Source organism: Sesamum indicum, linkage group LG1, assembly GCF_000512975.1.
Source record: "Sesamum indicum cultivar Zhongzhi No. 13 linkage group LG1, S_indicum_v1.0, whole genome shotgun sequence".
NCBI classification, from domain to species: Eukaryota; Viridiplantae; Streptophyta; class Magnoliopsida; order Lamiales; family Pedaliaceae; genus Sesamum; species Sesamum indicum.
In genome coordinates this window covers 8,823,584-8,844,950 of record NC_026145.1, presented here as the reverse complement: position 1 = coordinate 8,844,950, position 21,367 = coordinate 8,823,584, and the positions used below count along the sequence as shown (strand labels likewise).

The following is a 21,367-nucleotide window of genomic DNA, read 5'->3' as shown; positions in this document are numbered from 1 at the left end:
TACAAAAATCTGACTTTTACCATTTATGAGAAGAATCAACACTTGTTTTAGTTGCACAAGAACAATGGCATTCTTACACGACGATAAACATGAGAAACAATTTCTGATGTTAGAAGCCTTCCAAGACTGTAGAGTATAATGTTAGAAGGGTTGCAGTGGTGGAAAGATTGTGAGAATGCTAAAATAGTCACATCTTTCCAGTTTCTGCAAGTATCCTCTCAATCTCTTCAAGAAGTCGCTCCTTTTCGTCTGCCAACTCCTGGTTCTGTTTCTGAAGTTCTTCTATTTGCTTAGTCTGTTCAGAATCCTTTCTGCAATTTATCAAGAAAGACAATTGTGTTAGAAACTATAGCTGGACTATTGCAAAATATGTTTATCAGAAATAGGAAAAAAGGGGATCTGTGGGCGAACTTGTGGTTTGCTATTGTTTGATTGGACAAATTTTAGCTTAAACTAGAAATGGTTGAACCAAGTTCAATCATAGGTTGAGCATATTGACACTCGGTGTGATTGATTAGATTCGGTCAAAATAAGTCTGGGTTAGGATTTTCTTAACATCTTATTGTCTTACCTATTCATGAAGGCCAAGTTAAGTTTGAGTGAACGCACTTCCTTCTCAAGATTCTCACACCGCTTCAAAATGGCTTGCATATCTGAAGCAACTGCAGGTGTTGAACTTCTTTCCTTAGCTTCCGCCATCCTTCATTACCCAGAAAAATCAGTACAAATTAACTTTGGTATAAACTTTCGCAACACAAATTAAAATGTTAAGTCATTAATGGTAATAGGAGACAAGCCAGTCATAAGAAAGACTAATAGTGTGATGTGATTTTAAGAAACAAGTACTGAATTGCAGAATATGTGATCAATAATAAACTGATTACTCTTTTTCAAGGTGAAAGTATAACATACTTTCTTGATCGCTCCACCCTACGCTTTTTTGTTGGATCTCCTCTGTCAGCTGCATGCAATGAGGTTATGAGCAACAAATTTATGTATAGTTTATGGTATGTATACGAAAGATGATATATAACATTATAAACAAAACAACACGCGCTCTCATCCAAAGGATGTCTGGACATCCAAGTGAGGCTCTCAAACTCAATTTGTGACCTGTACCTAATATAATGTTACTAAAACCTGCCGAAAATGACAGGAAATATACTTCCCTCAGAGTGACTCTTAACAGTTCAAAGAGAGTACAGACAGTGCTTTAAATTCTCATTCAACATTGGTTTCTACATGATTCTGTTTTACCTGAACCAGCTGATGTTGCAGATCCATATCGTATTAAACCTCCTTTCTGCTAATCGTTCAAAGCAACACAAAGCTGGAATCAGCCAATCTAAAGCAAACACTAGATGATATTTTTATGGAAAAATAGACAGTTGATTCAGAGGTACCTTCTGATCTTCTCTTGAGTTATCATGTATATGTTCCCTCACACCTGAAAACAGATAGGGTATATAACATCAACATCGATTCTTAAATAAATGCAAATAGTAAGCGAGAGAATCCATCATTTACATAAATTTATTTGGTTATATATTTGTGATTTGAACCTTTAGTTCTTAAAGAATCTTCTGGACTCCTTCCGCTTCCCATTTGATTCCTAGAGCTCTCACAAACAGTAGGAGCTTGAGCTGAAAAGTAAGGATCATCAGACATATCAAAACCATTTGAAACTACAGGTGGAGCAGCTGAGGATTCGCTTTGAGATGGCTCCCGTGATATTGTGCTCATTTGGGTTGGGTTCTGAGGACCCATAATACCTTCCATTAATGACTCTTCAATCGTTTGTAGAACTCGGGTTTCTGTAACTCCAAGTGTGGATAAATCTGGAAAAGTTCCCTGATTTTCATATGCATGAATTTGTTGGCTCTGGTTTAAGCTAGTATTGCCCAAAACTACTTCTCCGGGACTATAGTAGTCAAGAGAACTGTCATCAATAACTTCTTTCCCCACTTGGTGAACAAGCTTTTTGCGCTCCAAGGTACCCTTCAGCATGCTCACAACCGAAGAAATCTTATCCAAATCCCCAACTTGTGGATTATCAAAAGTCGATGAAGCTGAATTAGATGGAGAGAGAAATGGATTGAATCGGTTGGGATTTTCATATGTTGAAATGTCATTGAATCCGTTTGCATCTGCAGGTTCTTGTTTGTAGTTGTTTGGTGTTTGTGAGTTTTGCATAGCAACATATCTCCTCCTGCAAGAATATAATGAAGTTGAGATAAGTTTATGAAATTACATAGGTCTACTCTCCTGGAGAAAACACTTTGCCCTTCTGGTTTGAAACTACTTAAACTTTTCAGTTCAAATGGTACCTTAACTCAGACGACCGACTTCTAGTCATCGGTTGAGGACTGTGAAACCATGCCTGTAAGTAAGCTAACAATTGGATTCAGTCTGAAACCTTAATTTAGATGACCTTTTCAAACTAATGTTTATACCTTTGCCAGAAACAGATTACTAGCCTGCAACATCCTGATGGAAACAAAGCCACAATTATCCAATTAGAACTTTTAAAATGACCTTTCAAGAATCAACAATATGAGTCTATCAATATATATAGATATACATATATATGTATATATAAATCCACCAAATATATGCAATCATAACAAGTTTGTAATAAAAATTTGTATATTTTATCACATTGGGAAGGATGGAAAACTGCGAATACCTGTCCAAGAGAGAGTGTTAAAAGGAACAATGAAATGAACTTGCAAGCAGCCATACAGAAAAACTTAAATAGAAATGAAAGTGAGGGGGTGAGTGAAAAACCTGGAAGTACCAGAGTTGCTTACCTGGTTGAATCTAGATCATTTGAAGAATCAGCAGCCAAAGAAGTAGATTGTGGAAATGGAATGTTATCATTTGGTTTCTTCTGAATTGCAGCCGTATTTTGATTAGTTAAACTCGCTAGTTCAGTAGAGATCCTGGATTTTACATGAACCGCCATCAAGATGGATTGCCAGACGTAAAGATAACAACAGATGTGATGCAGCTGAGCAGGATTTCAAGAACAGAGTGTTGATAGAACCAAGATAACCAAAAACCACTTTAGATTCAGGCGTTATATGTGCATATGGGAAAACAATGTCTCCAACAAGTCGCCTAGTAAAATAATCAACTCATATTCATCATAGGTAGACTTTAGGACGAGAATGAGAAGTTATCCCTTACTCTCAGCGTTTGAACTTCTTTTCATAAAATTATTTAGTTGTTTCTGGGATACGGAACTTCATTCTCGAGAGCGAGTCCAACTCATTAACCACAGTAGAAGGGTTAAAGGGAAGCCATAAACTCAAGCACATGATTGAAACAACAAAAGGTTTGCATCACATATAGCAACTTTATTTCTAAAGCGAAACTCAATACTATAATTTCATTAACATAAGTAAATCGGTCCAGTTCTAGAATTTAGAAATGAAAAGTAAAATATATTTAAAGTATATTAATACTGCTTCAAGAAGTATAATTCCTAATTTCACCAGTTCTTGAAGCTGGAAGCAAAGAGATGATTGAATAGAACTGATCTACTACTGAAAGCCTGAAATTAAAACAGACCAACCTTTTTGATGCTTGTCGAGGACGAGTCCCTGTGCCTGTTGAATGGCAACCATTGTTCTGGTATACAAGAAGAAAATACCAATTTAGACTAGCAAGAAAGAAGGAGAACTAGATTTAAATGGAATGCTGTCATGCAAGAAATGTGGATACATCATGGATTCCGCAGTGTAGCTTAGCTAATTTCTCCTGTAGTACTAGTCAATTAAACCTCTACAAAACTTAAAGTAGAAGTTTACTTAGCGGAATAGGAATATAAGAACAGAGCAGCAAAGCCTGACTCAGCTAATGCATATTTGAAATGAAAATTGAGTGACAATTTGCTTAGGTCCATTTCTTCCAGCTATAAACACATATCAAGGAAAGTGAGCAGCAAAAGAAGAGAAAAACAAGCCATTTGCTTGCCTCTCCGCTTGTAAGCCAGCTCTTGAAGAGTTCCTCACTATCAGTTCGAAAATTTTGAGTCAGATTCTTAAACCCCAACATCTCCATAGTTGGAGCTGGCATTCCAACCGAGCTCTCCATCATGGTCTTTATGAACAACTCTTCGCTTGTGTTTCTGTATAACTCTGAGAAGCTCCTTCCATCCATCTCCATAAATTTCACTAGTAGTTGTTTCACACACACTAACCAAACAGCTTCTCTTCTTTACACCTTTGAACACAGCGTTTTCGTTTCACAACCAGCCTTTGGGAAAATGAAGCAGAAAGAACCAAGATAGCTTTCACAGAAACAATCGGCTCTTTATCAAGAAAAGCTAATGAAATCTCCAATCTTGTGACAGGAAAAGCAATTACAACTTTGCTTTTCTAACACAAAACTCAGGTTAGAGCTTTCTCATCAAAGCCAAACTTTGAACCTCATGAAAACTTATAGCACACTCCTTAAGTTGCAACAAGAAACGTAACCGGTATATATTTCCTACCAAGCCAAAGAATGGATCTTTTCTTGTCTAGATTTTGAAACAACAAGAAGCACCTCTAGGGTCAATATGGTATGGCAGAACTGTTCCAAGACTAATAATACAAGCAATCATAGAATCTTCACTATAAAATGAGCACAAGTACAGTATCCTGTTGTTGAAAATCATGTGAAAACAGTTCCTGTCTCTTTCAAGTGTAGTTTCTTTCCTTCAATTTGAACAATTGACAAACACATGGTGGGCTCAACTTACAAATAAAAATATGCATGAATGTAGGAATCAAAAAGCATAATCCTGCACAAGATTCCAGTCAACCCCATTCGTCTTTTTGCTTATGTCAAATAAATAAAATAAAATTTAGTTGCAACATTTACCTTAAATTACCAAAATCCTACATCGCTATTAGCTCTATTGCACTTAGCACCTTGAAGGTGCAATTCTTGGACAGGCCCGCAAGACCCAAAGGCCAGCAACTACCACATATGATCCACTACAGAGCAACGTCATGTGTGTGTGTGACAAGATTCAGATCAAACATCGTAGAAAGAACAAGAACAGAGAAGGTTGTAAAATCAAGAATTGAAAGGACTATAAGAGATTGAATGTTGATATGAAAGGTTTTGGGTTTTGGGTTGAAGCAAAAGCGCCGAACAAGTTTTGAAGGCCATGAAAACGACTTCCAGTTCCTGCAACTTCCGTCCGATTTTTATCTATTTAAATAAGGTAGCCGTTAGTAGATGTTTTACTTTTACTCATACCTTTTTTTTCTTTTTCTTTTTTTAAAGAATCGAATGAAAAATATCAAAATTACATTATTTTAATAAATATTAGGGATAATTACACTCCCCTCCAGATTGGTGTAATTACACGTAAACCTCCTATGATTTGAGAAATTACACAGCGCCCCTGAGTTTGCTTTTTTCTAACAAATAAGTTCCTTCATTAGTCAAAATGCACTGAATTTACTTATATTAATAAAAAAAAAATTGAATAAAAATTGATATTTCCTTAATTGACTTATTATTAACTTATTGCAGGTTAAACAATTTATTTTCATTAAACTACCCTTATAACGGTGACGATATGCCTCCTCACATGCATTAACGCGTAAAGATGTATGAAGGTAATTTGATCATAAAAAAATTTATTTGACCTGCAATAAATAAATAAAAAGTCAATCAGGGGATAAATATAGATTTTTTTTATCTTTTAGTTAATATCAATGCATTCGATGAATTTTGACTAACGGAGGGATTTATTTGTTAGACGGAACCAAACTTTAGGGGTGCTAAATGTAATATCTTAAACTACATGAGGCTTACGTGTAATTACATCAAACTTTATGGAAGAGGAGTGTAATTATCCATGAATATAAATGTAACTATTGACATGGACCACTATATTTAATTTTTTTATACTAAAGAGGTAATTACACTCTACTCCCCTGAGGTTTGATATAATTACACGTAAATCCCCTGTAGTTTGAAAAATTACATCTAGCACCCTTGCTACATGCGTCCGTCTAACAAATAAGTCCCCTTCTCCTTAGTCAAAATTCATTAAATTTACTGATATTAAAAAATAAATTTGAATAAAAATTTATATTTATTTTCGATTGACTTATTGCAGGTCAAATAATTTTTTTAAACTAAACCACCTTTATAACGGTGAAGATATACATCTCCTCACATGCATTAATGCATGAAAACCTACAGGGGTAATTCGATCATAAAAAAAAATAATAAATTATTTGACCTACAATAAGTCAGGTTCAAGCTAATAGGGGGTAAAAATAATTTTTTTGTTAGTATAACTAAATTCGTTGAATTTTGACTAACGGGTGGACTTATTTGTTAGACGAAAGCAAACTTTAGGGATGCTGGTGTAATTTTTTAAATTACATATAGTTTACATATAATTACACTAAATCTCAGGAAATGAAAGTGTAATGATCCCTATACTAAATTTGTATATGAATTTAAAATAAAATATTAAATAATATGGATTATACTACATTAAAACAATGTAAGTTTTATCATTGAGGTGATTTGCACAATTTGATATTTTTTATGTTTGATATATACAGGATACATTATTTAAAATAGACCAAGTAAGTGAAATTTATGACATGTAAACAAACATATGATATGTTGCTATGTACCTTAAAATATAAATCAATCATTGTCCATCTTATTTCTAAAACTTGGAACATCATCTAACCTAATCCACCATTTTCATTTTAGGAAAATATTCATTTAGGCAACCTAATCCACCACTAAAATCACTAAATAATTCCATAATTATAACTATAGTTGAAATTAGGAGGAAAAATTGCATAATACCCCCTGTGTTATATGAAAATTGCTAAAAAATTATATGTGTTACTTATATAGGCAAAAAGAACCCCCTATAATTATAAACCTTGTAAAAAAAATCTTTTCGTTAAAAAAATGGAGAGTTATTTACACGTGCTTGAAAGGAAAGTGGGATAATATTTTCACTTATTTTCAGTCTTTGAACACTTTAAATGGACAAAAGTACCCCTATCTTATATGTCTATTTTCAAATGATCAATCGAGTCTAGGGTTTGAATATAATAGTGATAGCAACTATTTTATTATTATTAAAAAAAACAATTAAAGAAAAAGGGGGGGGGGGGGGTGCAATTTTGGAGTTGTGTTGGAAGTAGACAAGCAGTTGGAATCAAGAGTTACAAGCTACGTACGCCAATACAAATTTAGTCAACTAATAACTAACTAATTGTGTTGAGTTCCAAACACGGCCTTAACACATCAAACATCAACCGGCCACCCCATCTCATATGTTGATTCATGATCCGCGCCGGCAACCTTTTCTTCTGACTACTAAATCATTCTTCCTTCACTCTTTGACTATGTTTCAATATATATTTGGACAACAACAAAAAAAATGTATCCATATCATATCTGACCAGATCGAATTCATTAAACAATAAATAAAATATATTTTTTATATGACTGATTATTTTTTTTTAAACTGTACACTACTTGTATGACAAGGTGCATTGCACTTGTCGTATAATTAGTCACGTGGCCTTGTTTGGCCTACAAAATTTCATTTACTGAGTTATTCTATTACAGAGCATCCACCTGTGGTGGTCGAGTTTTTTCAGACTGAATTTTAGGTGGTGGTGTAAGTTTCATGTCAAGTTTGAATCTCTCATGTTTTCCAGAAATGTCAACCTCTCCTATTTTTTAAGTTGATTTTTACCTCCATCACTAAGGTTGCATTTGGATAAAATGTTTTAATTTGAAAAGCGGATTTGAATTCAGGATTTCGAAAAGTGGTATAAATTTATCCAAACGAATTTGAAGAATTTGTTATTATGAATTTGAAATTCTTGGATCAAAATCTATCGATCCAAACACAACATAAAGTTGTGTACCCGTTATAAATTATAAATACACCTCCTGATGGGGTGACGTTGTAACTTTTCTTACACAATATTAACATAATAATAGAGGACTAAATCAAATATGTTGATTACAACTTCAACAAGTTGACTATTTTAGCATAGTTTTCTTACTAATATTTCGGAGAAAAAGCAACTGATGTGACATGTGAGAATTATTCTCTAGAATTAGTCTTTCATTAATTATAAATTTAAATTGCGAGCTTAAAAAATAATAAGATATATTTAAAAATATTAAATTACCCAAGTTGGACACGTGTTTTTTTAATTAATTAAATTTCGTTTCAGCTCGTGTAGATCAATAATTGAATCAAATTCAAATACGGTTTTTCAAACTCGGTAATAATTCAAGCAAGTTTGATTAATATATGTATTTGATTTGATTTGAATCATTTGCCCGTATAAATTTGAGTTGATTCGAATTATTTGCAGTCGTCTATGCACGGACACTCCAAAAAATACTCGATGTAGTGTCGGACAAGGACACAGCAATAGAGTGTCCAAAGATTTAAAATACAAAAGAAAAAAAGTGACACAGCACTGCTATTGGCATGTCCGACACGTTTCGGAGGAGTGTCCGACATGTTTTGAATTTTTTTTATAATTTTAAAATTTTTTTGGTTGTCTTTAAAAAAAAAAGAATTTTGGATTTAATAAAAAGAAAAAAAAATTCATTCCTCTTAAACTAAAAGTATTAGGATTAAATTACTAAAAATTTGAGAGATGATCAAGATAATTTAAATTATTTAAAAGTTTTTCATTATCTTCTTTTAAAAATAAACTGATTATGTATATTTTTTAAATGATGATTGATTAAAAATGCAGATGTAAGACATGTTTGTTTTATACTTTATCTTAAAATTATATTGAATATTTTAATTTTATGAGAAATTGAGAATATATATATATATATTATATATAGCCGTGTTAGTACCGTGTCGAGTCCTAATTTTATTATATTATTCGTGTAGCCGTGTCCGTGTCCATGCATCACAGACAACATTATTATCTTCAAAATATGTGAGTAAAGTATTATCCAAAGTTAAGAAAAGTTAGATAAAAATTGTAGTTTGCATAACAATATTCACAAGTAATTCAGAAAGATCAAATTATCAATATTATAATAAGCTCACGTAAACAAATCCCAAGGTTATTTTAGAAATTTCAGTATAAAAGGACGGCATATGATATTACCGATTTACCCTTAATGATACTGGAGTGATGGTCACGTATTCAATCAGTTAATTATGGGCAACATAGTAATACACCTCTCCATCACAAATGCAGGCAAAAAAACCCTATGGATTCTAAGGCCGAAAACCAATTGGGCCCGGCCCAAAACTCTAGCCCATTCACCAACTGGACAACTCTCTACCTTTTGCTTTTTTTTTAAATTACAGATAGACCCTCTCTAAAAATGCTAAATAACAATTTTCTCCAAATTTAAATAAATGGTAAAATTAAAAATTTATGTAATTTTTATTGCTAACGTCAGTGCTCTTCGTCAAAACCCTAATGAAAGGAAGTCAGTTGTAAACCGTAAATTTTTGAAAATGGTGTAAATATAATTTAAAATATTTTTTGAAAAAAAAGTATAATTTTATATTTTTAAAAAGAGTCTAAGATATATATATAGATACAGATATTCTTTATGTATTATTTCTGGAAAAGGGTCAGCTTTAATTAAAGTTGGAAAAAGATGAATGGAGCAATGAAAGCATAAAGTAGCAGTCTAGAGACAGAAAACAATGATGTCCGCCGTTGGGCATTTCATTTTCTGGCATCATTGTCTGAATTGTCCCCATTCTCATACTATTATTATCAAACCAAAAAGGCTTTGAAATAAGGACATCCTCGTCCGTCCACGATGTCTTACTTGATTGGTAATGTTAAAATTTTGTAATTTGAATTTTACGAATGTGAGCGTATGTTTACTTCTGTATAATTCTGTTACCTTTTTATTTCATTAAATGCATTTCTTGATTTGAAATTATTGATATGTGGAGCCGACTTCTGAATTTGAATGTATTGAATAATGTAATGAATACATATTTAAAAATAATAAAAAAAAAATAGGGGCATTTTTGTATGCTTCTCACTTGGCATAATAAATTTTAATATCTCAATCCGTAATAATGACAACAACGACGACTATGACATGTCAACTACATTATTAATTTTATGATGGATGTCAGAGTGTGAATCGACTAAAACACCCTTATTTATCATTTTTTTCTTTCAACAAATAACAATACATTTCTTATTAATTAATTTAATTAATAGTTTTTCATATTTAAAGTTATTTCATGAATTTTAATCCATTATTAGTTTTATATTTCTTCTTTTTTATTCAATTACATATATATAATAAAAATTTAAGTCGTTTTACAGTATGGTGGTGTCGATATAAATTACGATTACAATTTTAAAGGGTCCAACTTATAATTTTTTAAATAATATGAGAGTATCTGCATAATTCTACATAATATTTTAAGCTAATGTAATTACCATAATAACATTGCAAAGGTGGCACTAGAAAAAATATGATTTTCTGCTACAATTGATTACTACAGCCAAAAGAAAAAAAATCACGGCAAATACAAATTAACTACAGCTTCGCAATAGCTATTAGCCTTTGTTTCTGCAAGTGTGTCCAAAATATTACCCATGGCAAATATTTTGGCTATGTCCAGAAACCATTGTGAATATTGATTAATTGTAGTAAAGATTTAAATTTTTGCTTTTGATTTTATTTAACCGTGGTTAATAGTATTGATTTACCACGATTATAAGCTGTGGTTATTTATAATGTAGCGAATTTTTTTTTTTTTTTTGTGGTGTTGAGGGTAAATGTAATCGTTCGTAAAAATGAAGACATATAACATAATATTAAAATAAAATTAAAAAAAAAAGGAAGTAATAAAATTAAAGACGTATAACATAATATTCATAAAAAATAATATTAAAAAAATATTAACACCCTTCTCTTTTTAATTCAAGCATATGTATTTTAATTTTCTATTATGAATGCCAATTAGAATAATTTATTTTCATGTAGTATAATTATATATATTATGGGAGTTATTGTATATTTAATGTAGTTGCTGTTGAAACTAAATAATAATATAGTATTTATTTTTTATATTATATGTTATAAAATATCTTTATTACACATAAAACATTACTAATTAATTTGACCTGTCATTAATTGAAATATTTAAGCATGACATAGTAATTTATATATTTACAGCTACAAGTATGAAATAAATATTTTGCTAAAAAATTAGCAAAATGAGAAGTTTCCGCGGATACGTTTCTCCCTCGACAGTGTAAGGGATACGTCATAGTTTGTATAATGCACATGAACTAACTGAGTATCATAAGTTTTTACTGAGTATCCTTTGTCTAACATTTTCGACGATCATGGCAGAAACTCAAAGATTTTGTAGGAACATTAAGAAGAGAGTGTTTCGAAGGAAATTAGATAATTTCGAAATTATCGTCCATTTTTGTTTTCATAAAATGAAAAAAAAAAAAAAACTTTTTTCATGATTTCAATGGGATAATTACACTACTCTTTCATGAGGTTTGATGTAATTACATGTGAACCTCCCATAATCTGAAAAGTTACGTCTAGTATCTTGTTATTTGTTTATGTCTAACAAACAGATTTCATAGTCAGAATTCGTCGAATTTGCTGATATTAGCAGAATAAATAAATAAATAAAAATTTATATTTACCCCTAATTGACTTATTGCAGGTCAAGAAAATATTTTTCTAACCAAACCACTCTTATACGTAATTAGTGGAAAGATCTATTTGTTAAACGAAAACGAACATCAGATGTACTAAATGTAATTTTTCAAACCAAATTTTAAGAAATAAGAGTGTGATTGTCCCTAAAAATTAGCAACCCTCAATTTATTTTCAAAATTTTAACGAATTAATTTATTTAAATTCTAAATTTAATTACAAATTTGACCAAAAATAGCATATTATTAGCTCCAGAACTTATTTTATAATTACATTAAATAATTTTAAGGAAAAGTATTACTTTAGTCCGCTAAGTCTACCTAATTTTAATTTTAGTTCGATAACTATGTCCATTTTTGTTTAGGTCCAATAACTTAAAAAAAATTGCTTACTTTTAGTCCTCTGACAGATTTTCAGACAATTTTACCCTTATGAGTGCATATGGACCGAAACTGCCTTTCAAAAGTTGCATAGGGGTAAAATTGTCCGAAAATCTGCCAGAGAACTAAAAGTAAGCAATTTTGTAAGTTACTGGATCTAAACAAAAATGGACATAGTTATCGGACTAAAATTAAAATTAGGCATACTTAGCGGACTAAACTAATACTTTTTCCATAATTTTATAAGTTGAAAAAATTATATTATAAGGTATTTAAAAAATAGATTTACCCTTATTTCTTGAAAAGTAGCATATAAAGCTGAAAGAAGAGCAATAATAACGAATAATTCTCCAAAAAGAAAAAAGAAGGAACAATAATTTATTGAATTAAATATTAGTGATGACTGGGTCAACCCACGTTTTCACACGACCCGACCCGTTTTCACAAGGACCGGTGGGGAACACATCCCAGATGCTCACGTGTCAGACATTCTTTGGATGGCATTGGTATCACCAACAGTTATTTCTGGTATAAATATGTGCTGTAGGACAGAACAGAACCCAAACTAAAAACATTAACAAGAAAAAGAAAAAAAGGAAAAAAAAAAAAAAAGGGAAAGAAAGATAATCCCAGAAGAGATGAGAAGAGAGAGAATGAAGGAGAAGGAATGAACCTCTGAATAAAAGGAAAAACAAAAAAAAGAAGAAATTTTCTTATTACCAAAAATCAAAAAGAAAAAAGAATCAGAGAGAGGAGGAACATACAGGTTGCAGCTTGCCAAGCATACACTCACGGCGTAAGAGACAGAGATTGAGAGACACGCAGAAATCGATATTTTGTATTCCATTATTATTATTATTTTTATATAGTAAAATCACGCACAGATAGACATGCATTTTTGTATGTTTGCGGGCTTGTGAATCCGTGTGACGGGTTCAATTCCTTTTTCTTTTCTTGTTTTGTTCCATTCTCTCTCATTCCTTTCTTTTTCTTTCTGATTAAAGAGATTGCGTTAGAGGGATCTTTCTTCTCTTGAATTCTTGATCTCTTCTGATTAAAGAGATTGCGTAAGATTATATGGGGAGGGCTCGTTGATCTCTTCACCGTTTCTTTGTCCAAGGTATGTTTGATGTTTTGGGGGGCTTGATTTCTGTTTGGTCTTTTTCTGTGTCTGTCGGATCTTAAGTCTGGTGTTTGGATTGTGCTTTTAGATTGATGTTTTTCTCTGTTTATTTTGTGGGATGTCGAATTTTGCCTAATGTGGTGCCTCCCTTTTTGTGATTCTGTGGTTGGGGTTTCTTCTTATCCTCCCCCTCCACCCCCTCGTTTTTGGAAAGGAAAAAAAAAAATTGGTTTCTGGTTTTGGAAATTATGGCCAAAATTGTAAGAGGGCTGTCTTTGTTTTTGACAAGTGGATCAGATTTGGACAGGTTCTTGATCTTTTCTTAAATCTTGGATAAGTTTGAAGCGAACGCTTTGAGGTTGGGTTATAGTTTGCTACACAAATTGAATCTTTTGGCAAATTTTTTTCAAATAAAATTTGGTAATTACAGAAGTATCAAACCTGTCATCCGTGTTGCTATGCACAAATACACGCAGAAACTTGTATGTTTTTGGGGAAAAAATATGTTCTTGGAAGAAATTCCTGGGATTTTCATATACATTTGCTTAGCTGAGTGTATTTTTCATCCCTTTGTTTTCTTTTTTTTTTCTTGCCTGAAAGAATTTCGTTTGAGGTCAATCTTCATAGATTATACAGAAAGGGAAAAAAATCAGTTAAATTAGCTAACTTTCTTCATTTGTAAGAGATGGTTAAATCTTTCTTATGCTGCTTTGAATTTGTTTATGCATTTATGGCGTTATTCTCATCTTTTTCTTGCTTTTGGTTGCTTTTGCATGGTCACCGTTAGGTGGGATTGATTGAATTGATTTTCATTTTTTTTTTGTCATTGTTGACTTAGTGGCGAAGAGGGCCCTCAAAAGCGGCAGAAATTCATAAAGCAATGGGTCCAATGTCATGTGAATTTATAAAAGCAAACTGACATGAATTATGTGTCCCTATTGCTGTCTGAATTTCTAGTTTCTTACAGGTCTTAAAGTTGGTTCATAATGGCTTTTCTTGACCACTAGAACTGCATTAGTCCCATGTTTTCTCTCACTGAGGTGGTGCCTCTTGTTTACATCTTCATGAACCCTCTACTCTGCGGCCCGTCTTTATGATCTATCTGCCTCATAAATGAATTATTTTCTTGGCACTGGTAATTGCTGTGTGCATTTACTGCTGAATTTGGTCTCTAATTATTACTTTGTTTCACAGATGTGATTCATTCTTGCAATTCTTGTGCTGCTGCTCTTGTTTTTTCCTTTCTTGAGATGCTCGATGTACTTATGCGCGTTGGGAGTTTGATCAAATGATATCCGTTGTTTCAACTTTTACCCCTACTCTTTTACTGAATGTTTGCTTTTTTCATCCACACTGTTATGATATTTTGGACTTATTGTTAAAGCCTCACATTTAGCTTACTTTTCCCATTCTTTCTGCACCTCTCGCCCTGTATGTCTTTCTCTGTGTTTAATTTTATATTGTTTCCTTTTATTCCCAGTAATCGATGCTAGTTCATTGATTTTTCGTGGTGAAGAAAATAAGTTGCCTCTCTTCATCAAGCATTTTTTTTTTGTGTGTGTGGTTTGTGCAGATTCTAGATAAGTCCGGACACCATGAAGAATAGAGATGGAAAGCCAAATTCTCAATCAGAAAAAAGTTCTAGGACAGTCCACTTGGCGATAATGTTTGTTGTGCTGTGTGGGCTTTCTTTCTACCTTGGAGGAATCTTTGGTTCTGAAAAGAACAGATACAATACTAATGACATTAGTAAAGTTTTTGGAGGTTCCAAGGAAGCGTTGCCATGTGCTCTCCAAGTCAAAACTGTAAACTTCTCCGAATGCAGCCCAGATTTGCAGGATTACACACCATGCACGGATCCGAAGGTGATTTCTATCTGTCCGTCTTATGGTTTTGAAGTTATCTTTGATATCTCAATGTAGCTTATACGAATGATGTTGCGCTAATGTTGTAGAGGTGGAAGAAATTCAATGTTCATCGACTTGCATTTCTGGAGCGCCATTGCCCTCCAGTGTTTGAAAAGAAGGAATGCTTAGTTCCTCCACCTGATGGTTATAAGTTACCGATCAGATGGCCAAAGAGCAGGGATGAATGTTGGTACAGGTAAATTGAGCACTTCCTACTCAATAATTCTGAAATTTTAGCAGTATACTGCTGTTAATCTGCCGTGATGTGATTACTGTCGGAAAAACTTATCCCTCAAATGGTTGGATTGTGTCAGAAATGTACCATATGATTGGATTAACAAACAAAAATCAAATCAACATTGGCTGGTGAAAGAAGGGGAAAAGTTCCTCTTCCCCGGTGGTGGCACTATGTTCCCGAATGGTGTGAGTTCCTACGTTGATTTGATGCAAGAGTTGATTCCGGAAATGAAAGATGGGACCATCAGGACGGCCATTGATACTGGATGCGGGGTGAGTTTGCATTATCTTCAATAGGGCCCTGGTCGTTCGCTTTTCTGTGTCAGGATTGATAAGTAGAATCATTAAAAGGAGACGTGAGGATAAATATCAAGTCTGCTGCTTTTTGTTGCCTTATTTTACTTCAAACGTCAACTATACTTGACTTTGAGCATTCAACTGTTACCTTCTTAAATGATTCAGGTTGCTAGCTGGGGAGGTGATTTACTAGATCGAGGAATTCTAACCATCTCTCTTGCCCCCAGAGATAATCACGAGGCTCAAGTGCAATTTGCACTAGAACGGGGAATTCCTGCAATGCTTGGCGTCATTTCAACACAACGACTTCCTTTCCCTTCACTCTCTTTCGATATAGCACATTGCTCAAGATGCCTTATTCCATGGACTGAATTCGGTAAAATACTAAAAAAAAATAGCATCTACTGTTTCCACCTTGCTCAAGATATAAAAGCTCATAGGCTGCTTCTAGTTCTGTAGGACATGTTTTGGCTCTATTTGTTACAATATTTGAGAGTTCGCATGCTGATTCCTAGTTCTGCACGATATGTTTATGCAATCTTCTCTGAGTCTAACCATTGCAATTTTTATCTTTATCAGGTGGAGTTTACCTCTTAGAGATACATCGTATTCTCCGACCTGGGGGCTTCTGGGTACTTTCTGGGCCCCCAGTGAACTACGAGAGACGTTGGAGGGGATGGAACACGACAATTGAGGTTCAGAGAGCAGATTATGAGAAGTTGCAAGATTTGCTCACATCAATGTGTTTTAAACTGTACAACAAGAAGGGCGACATTGCTGTTTGGCAGAAATTATCAGATAAGAGCTGCTATAAGAAGCTTGAGGCCCCGGATTATTACCCACCAAAGTGTGATGATGGTAACGAACCTGATTCAGCATGGTACACTCCGATTAGGCCTTGCGTAGTCACTCCAAACCCGTATTACAAAAGAGTAGCATTAACAAAGCTAGCCAAATGGCCCGAACGACTAAATATTGCTCCTGAGCGCCTTTATGATGTTCGTGGTGGAAGTAGCGATGCTTTCAAGCAGGACAATAAGAAATGGGAAGTACGGGCAAAACACTACAAGAAGTTGCTCCCAGCATTAGGAACTGATGAGATAAGAAACGTCATGGACATGAACACTCTGTATGGGGGTTTTGCTGCTGCTTTCAGCGATGCTCCGTTGTGGGTCATGAACGTCGTTTCCTCGTACTCTGCAAATACACTTTCTGTGGTTTATGACAGAGGCCTCATCGGGACTTTTCATGATTGGTAAACCTCCACTTCAAAATGCATCCCCTCATCCTTTGTGTTACTTGTGTGGTTGGAATATGATGTTAATTACTTGTCTGTCTTGCTAGGTGTGAGGCTTTCTCAACGTATCCTCGAACGTATGATCTTCTTCATCTTGATGGCCTTTTCACCGCTGAGAGCAACAGGTAAGGCTCCTCAACTATGCTCCTCGATGATGGTATTCTTGAAGTTATTGTCTCGTACAATTGACGCCATATTTGTCATAAATTTAAGTCATTACATCAAAGTAGAGATACCTCAAACTCTGACAAACACCTGCATTTATGTTATGCCAAATTTCACCTATAATGCTATAATTAGGATAATTACAAGGTTTCTGTAACATAAGACATGATGGTGGAGGTGCCTTTATACCACACGGCGAAATTGTCACTCAGCTATCATCAATAGTGCTTTTTACTCAAACCTTCACATTCTTGGGCAGGTGTGAGATGAAGTACGTTTTACTCGAGATGGATCGTATCCTCCGCCCCAACGGGTATGCGTTGATCCGGGAATCCAGCTACTTCATGGATTCTATAACCGCAATAGCTAAAGGTATGAGATGGGAGTGTCGTAAGGAAAACTCGGAACCTGATGCCAAAGGGGAAAACATACTGATTTGCCAGAAGCAACTCTGGTTTTCCTCTCAGCAAAGTTCAAGATGATACGGAAATCGAGAAACACTACATGTTCTGGGGATAAGTTTTCATGTAGAGATCAGATAACATTATGTCCAGACTACCATAGGAGAGAATTAAGGTATAATACTACTCACAGGAATGATTTTGTGGGGCACAAACCTCTCAACTGAAGAAGAATTTGGGTACATATAGTAACTGCTTTTTTGTACTGCTTTCTGCGAATTCTTCTTCCAGTTTTTAGTTCAGTATAAAGGGTTAACTGTGCTTTACCCTCTCATGAAAATACTAATAGCCATAAAATCCCGTCGAGCAAACGGAAAGGCAACGTCCCACATCACGGGGTTGCTTTTCCGTTTCTCCAAAAGTTCAGGGGATCGCATTGTTCTTTCATTTTTTAGGGGTTTGTCTTCGGCTTATTAGTATTTTTACAGGGGGGTTTGTTGTAATTTTATTTTTTAAATCTTAATAAAAGATGTTATTTCAAGATCCATGGAACCTCGACGGGCATGTTTAAGTGTTGACGTTGAGGTTTCAAAGAGTCGTAATATTTTGAGTTTGAATCGCACCAAATTTTTGGGTGTTTTCTTATATATGAGGTGGTTGGTTATTTGTAGGCGGGCGTGGTACAAGTTTTGTTATTAGGAAAATTTACATCGACACTTCTGAAGTTAGTTTTAATAATATAAATACTCGCGTTTTCCGCAAAATTTGGTTAATTAAAAAATAGAAAATTCGCCTTCCAATACTAATTTTTCAACCACACTACTTAAAAATTGGATATTAAAAATATATTTTTTTAATTAATCCCTTCGTAGATTAAAATTTTAATTTTGATAGTTTGATCAGTTTATTGAATAATCTACACTAGTAGTCTAATCGAATCTTGAATTATGTTCATATATTTTATTTGATTTGCGATAACTTAGTAATAGGTCAATCGAAAATTAAAAAAATTAAAACAAAATCATGTAAAAATGACTTAACATATTCATCAATAATAAATAGAAAATGTGAGCATGTAAAAATTCTACTAATCAAAAAAGAAAAAAAAAGAAAAAAAAGAAAATAGAGAATTTATTATTATTATTATTATGATGATGAGGAGGAAAATAGAGATTTTTTTCTCTTTGATATGATGTGTGATTTTTATTTATTCCATCCTTAGCATCCATTCCTTGTGACCACCAATTTTAACTCATTGTCAAAATCTAAAACTCCTTTCTTTTTTATTTTAAATATTTCACTTTTGAAAAAAATATAAAATATTATTAAATTCTAATTTAAATGACGAAATTGAAACCCCATAATTATTAAATTATGGGACTTTGGATTCCATTAATATTTTATATCTTTATTTCTTTGAAAAATAATTATTTTGTTAGTTAATTATAAATTATGTTACGCGTTCTTGATTGAAATTCCCAATTGGAATAACACGTGTCATCGAATCATTAAGGGTGTGTTTACGATAACTTCTGCTTTTGTGGCGGAAATAATTATAAAAATAAATAATAATTTTAACACTAGTAAAAATTAAAAGTGTTTGAAATAAAAACAATAAATAAATAATTGTTATACATTTTTGTTTAAATGAGCTTATTTTCTTTATAATTAAACTGGCTGAACTTTTAAATAGTTCAAAAGCATAAACTGTAAATTAAAAAAAAAAATAGCGACAAATACACGAGCAACATGTCATTTTCATGATGAAAATTATGTAATCATACGTAATCGGACGAACTTAGGCGTACCGTATTTTTTTTTTAAAAGTAGGAAAATAAATCAAATATAAAAATAGTAATATTATATTTATCGTCTGATTAATCATGTACTGGACCAGAAACGAACCTCACTAAACATGAATAATACACACCACACATCAATAATTAAATTACAATCAAACTAATAATTAGGATCAAACATCCCAATCATGCATATAACCTATTAATTTATTTTAGAACAACTCAAATAGACTATATAGTTTTCTACAATTAAAAATGAATTAAATAAAAGCCGACCAATGAGAGGATGAGGACTTCATCCTTAATTAATTTCCTGCTACATGCAATCTTTGCTCATCCAAACTGGCGCCGCCCTTTTCATTTGTTTTATAAAAATTTATAGTGTGAGATGAAAAAAAAAAAATTATTAAAAGACACAAAATATAGTAAGGTGATTAAAAAAAAAAAAAAGAACTATATGAGAAAAATAAATGTGGGGGTAAAATAAGAAATAAAGAAAAATCATAATTGTGAATTTATTAAAAATATAAAAATTTATGAGGAAAAATAAATACGGAGAATGTGAAAGAGAAAAAATTAATTCTAATAGGATTTATTAAAATTATGAAAGTTTGTAAGGCAAAAAATATGGAGAATATGAGAGAGAAAAATAGAGTAGTGGGTTGACAGAACAAAAAAATTATAATTTTAAAATAATTTAAAAATATTAAAATGAATAGGTCATATGCATGATTAAAAGTTATAAAATTTTAAAGATTATTTTATAAATAAAATTTAAGTAGAATTTTAAATCACTAAAGGTATTTTTGGGAGAAAGTTTTTAATAAAATGTATTTTAAGGAGTAAAATAAAAAGTATATTTGGTAAGTGAAAAGGACATTTTTGTCATATTAATGCCAAATTATTTCGTCAGGAGCATTTTTGTAGCCTTTCATACTTTAGGGGGTAAATGCGATTATATGCGTTTTTATGAGTGCAAATTGTATTTAAACTTATAATTAAAAAATAATAAAATAAATTATAGTAAACTCATATAAAATCAGATAAGACATATACCATCCTATTTGATGGGACGTACTCAAATTCATAACCTCAAACTTAATTACAGGCCTCAATTTTAGCCATTGGATTAAGAGGGTGTTTGGGTAAACTTAGTTTAGACATCTTATAAGGTCATATATTTTATATGATATTAAAAAGCTTAGAATATTTACTTATATAGAAACGGGCTCTTAAAGTATTTGGATAAATAAGACGTAAAAGCTTATAAGATGTTAAAGTATTTGGCATGATAAGAGCTCATTTGGTTGTGTTTTCAATGAGATTTTTTTCCACCTTTTACTGTTTGGGTATATGGGAATTTGTTTGGTCAAATCATTTTTAGTGAAAACGCATTCATATTTTAATTCTCAATTTCAAATTTATATAAATCACATGGGCTTGTCATAGTTGTCTTTCTGTCATATAAAAAATACATATACCTATATTTAACATTCTCACATCCATATACCTATATTTAGAAACAACTAATCCAAACATATTTTCAGTTTTTGCACGAAAACCAATAAAGCATTTCTACACTTTTTTCAATTATTGGAAACTGAAAATGAAAATAAAAACACAACCAAACAGGCTCTAAACTTTTCATACTGTAACAACGATTGAAAATCTATTTAATTATCATAATTTTTTAAAGTATATAAATAGAGAATTTTGGTGTGAGTGAAAAACGTTAATTATATGAAAGATAAAAGTGAAATGCAGATAAAATCATGAGTGTGTTTTTAAATAACTTATAAAATTGTGATACCAAACAACTTCTAATACATGATTGGTGCGCCGCCCTTTCCATTATTGATTAGAGATTGACCAGCGTTTGGCAATTGGGATTAGAATAACCTCCGGCGCGGTCACAGTTGCTCCTCCAACCAAACACCCCAAATTCGATTGGGGGAAATGTGAAAAGTGTCAAGATAAGATAGAATATTTTTCATCTATTGTCCACCAAACCTTTCATGTCAAGACCTAACTACATCACATACATTTATCCATTTTCCTTTT

The 21,367-nt window shown here is 32.6% G+C and overlaps 2 protein-coding genes across 7 annotated transcripts; one reads left to right on the top strand and one right to left on the bottom strand.

The window, feature by feature from the left end:
* On the bottom strand, positions 52-4,595 carry LOC105161837. Of its 4 annotated transcripts, none has more exons than XM_020696177.1 (12): positions 3,979-4,595; positions 3,578-3,633; positions 2,811-2,942; positions 2,454-2,487; positions 2,328-2,380; positions 1,773-2,209; positions 1,563-1,643; positions 1,404-1,447; positions 1,258-1,306; positions 913-961; positions 572-700; positions 52-311 (listed from the first exon to the last, which is right to left on the bottom strand). In XM_020696177.1, exons 1-12 carry the CDS (start codon positions 4,168-4,170, stop codon positions 188-190), a joined length of 1,380 nt encoding a protein of 459 aa, XP_020551836.1. In that variant the 5' UTR covers positions 4,171-4,595; the 3' UTR covers positions 52-187. The 4 variants fall into 4 exon arrangements, with proteins under 4 accessions (XP_020551836.1, XP_020551839.1, XP_011077966.2 ...); XM_020696180.1 differs by having other exon boundaries at positions 1,258-1,303; XM_011079664.2 differs by having other exon boundaries at positions 1,563-2,209.
* LOC105159630 (probable methyltransferase PMT20) lies at positions 12,687-18,111 on the top strand. Of its 3 annotated transcripts, XM_011076754.2 has the most exons (9): positions 12,687-12,876; positions 13,085-13,200; positions 14,777-15,068; positions 15,158-15,306; positions 15,425-15,620; positions 15,810-16,020; positions 16,224-16,899; positions 16,989-17,066; positions 17,366-18,111. In XM_011076754.2, the coding sequence occupies exons 3-9, from the start codon at positions 14,799-14,801 to the stop codon at positions 17,586-17,588; spliced, it is 1,803 nt and encodes a 600-aa protein (XP_011075056.1). In that variant the 5' UTR covers positions 12,687-12,876; positions 13,085-13,200; positions 14,777-14,798; the 3' UTR covers positions 17,589-18,111. The 3 variants fall into 3 exon arrangements, with proteins under 3 accessions (XP_011075056.1, XP_020548538.1, XP_011075065.1); XM_020692879.1 differs by lacking the exon at positions 13,085-13,200; XM_011076763.2 differs by lacking the exons at positions 12,687-12,876; positions 13,085-13,200 and adding an exon at positions 14,181-14,338.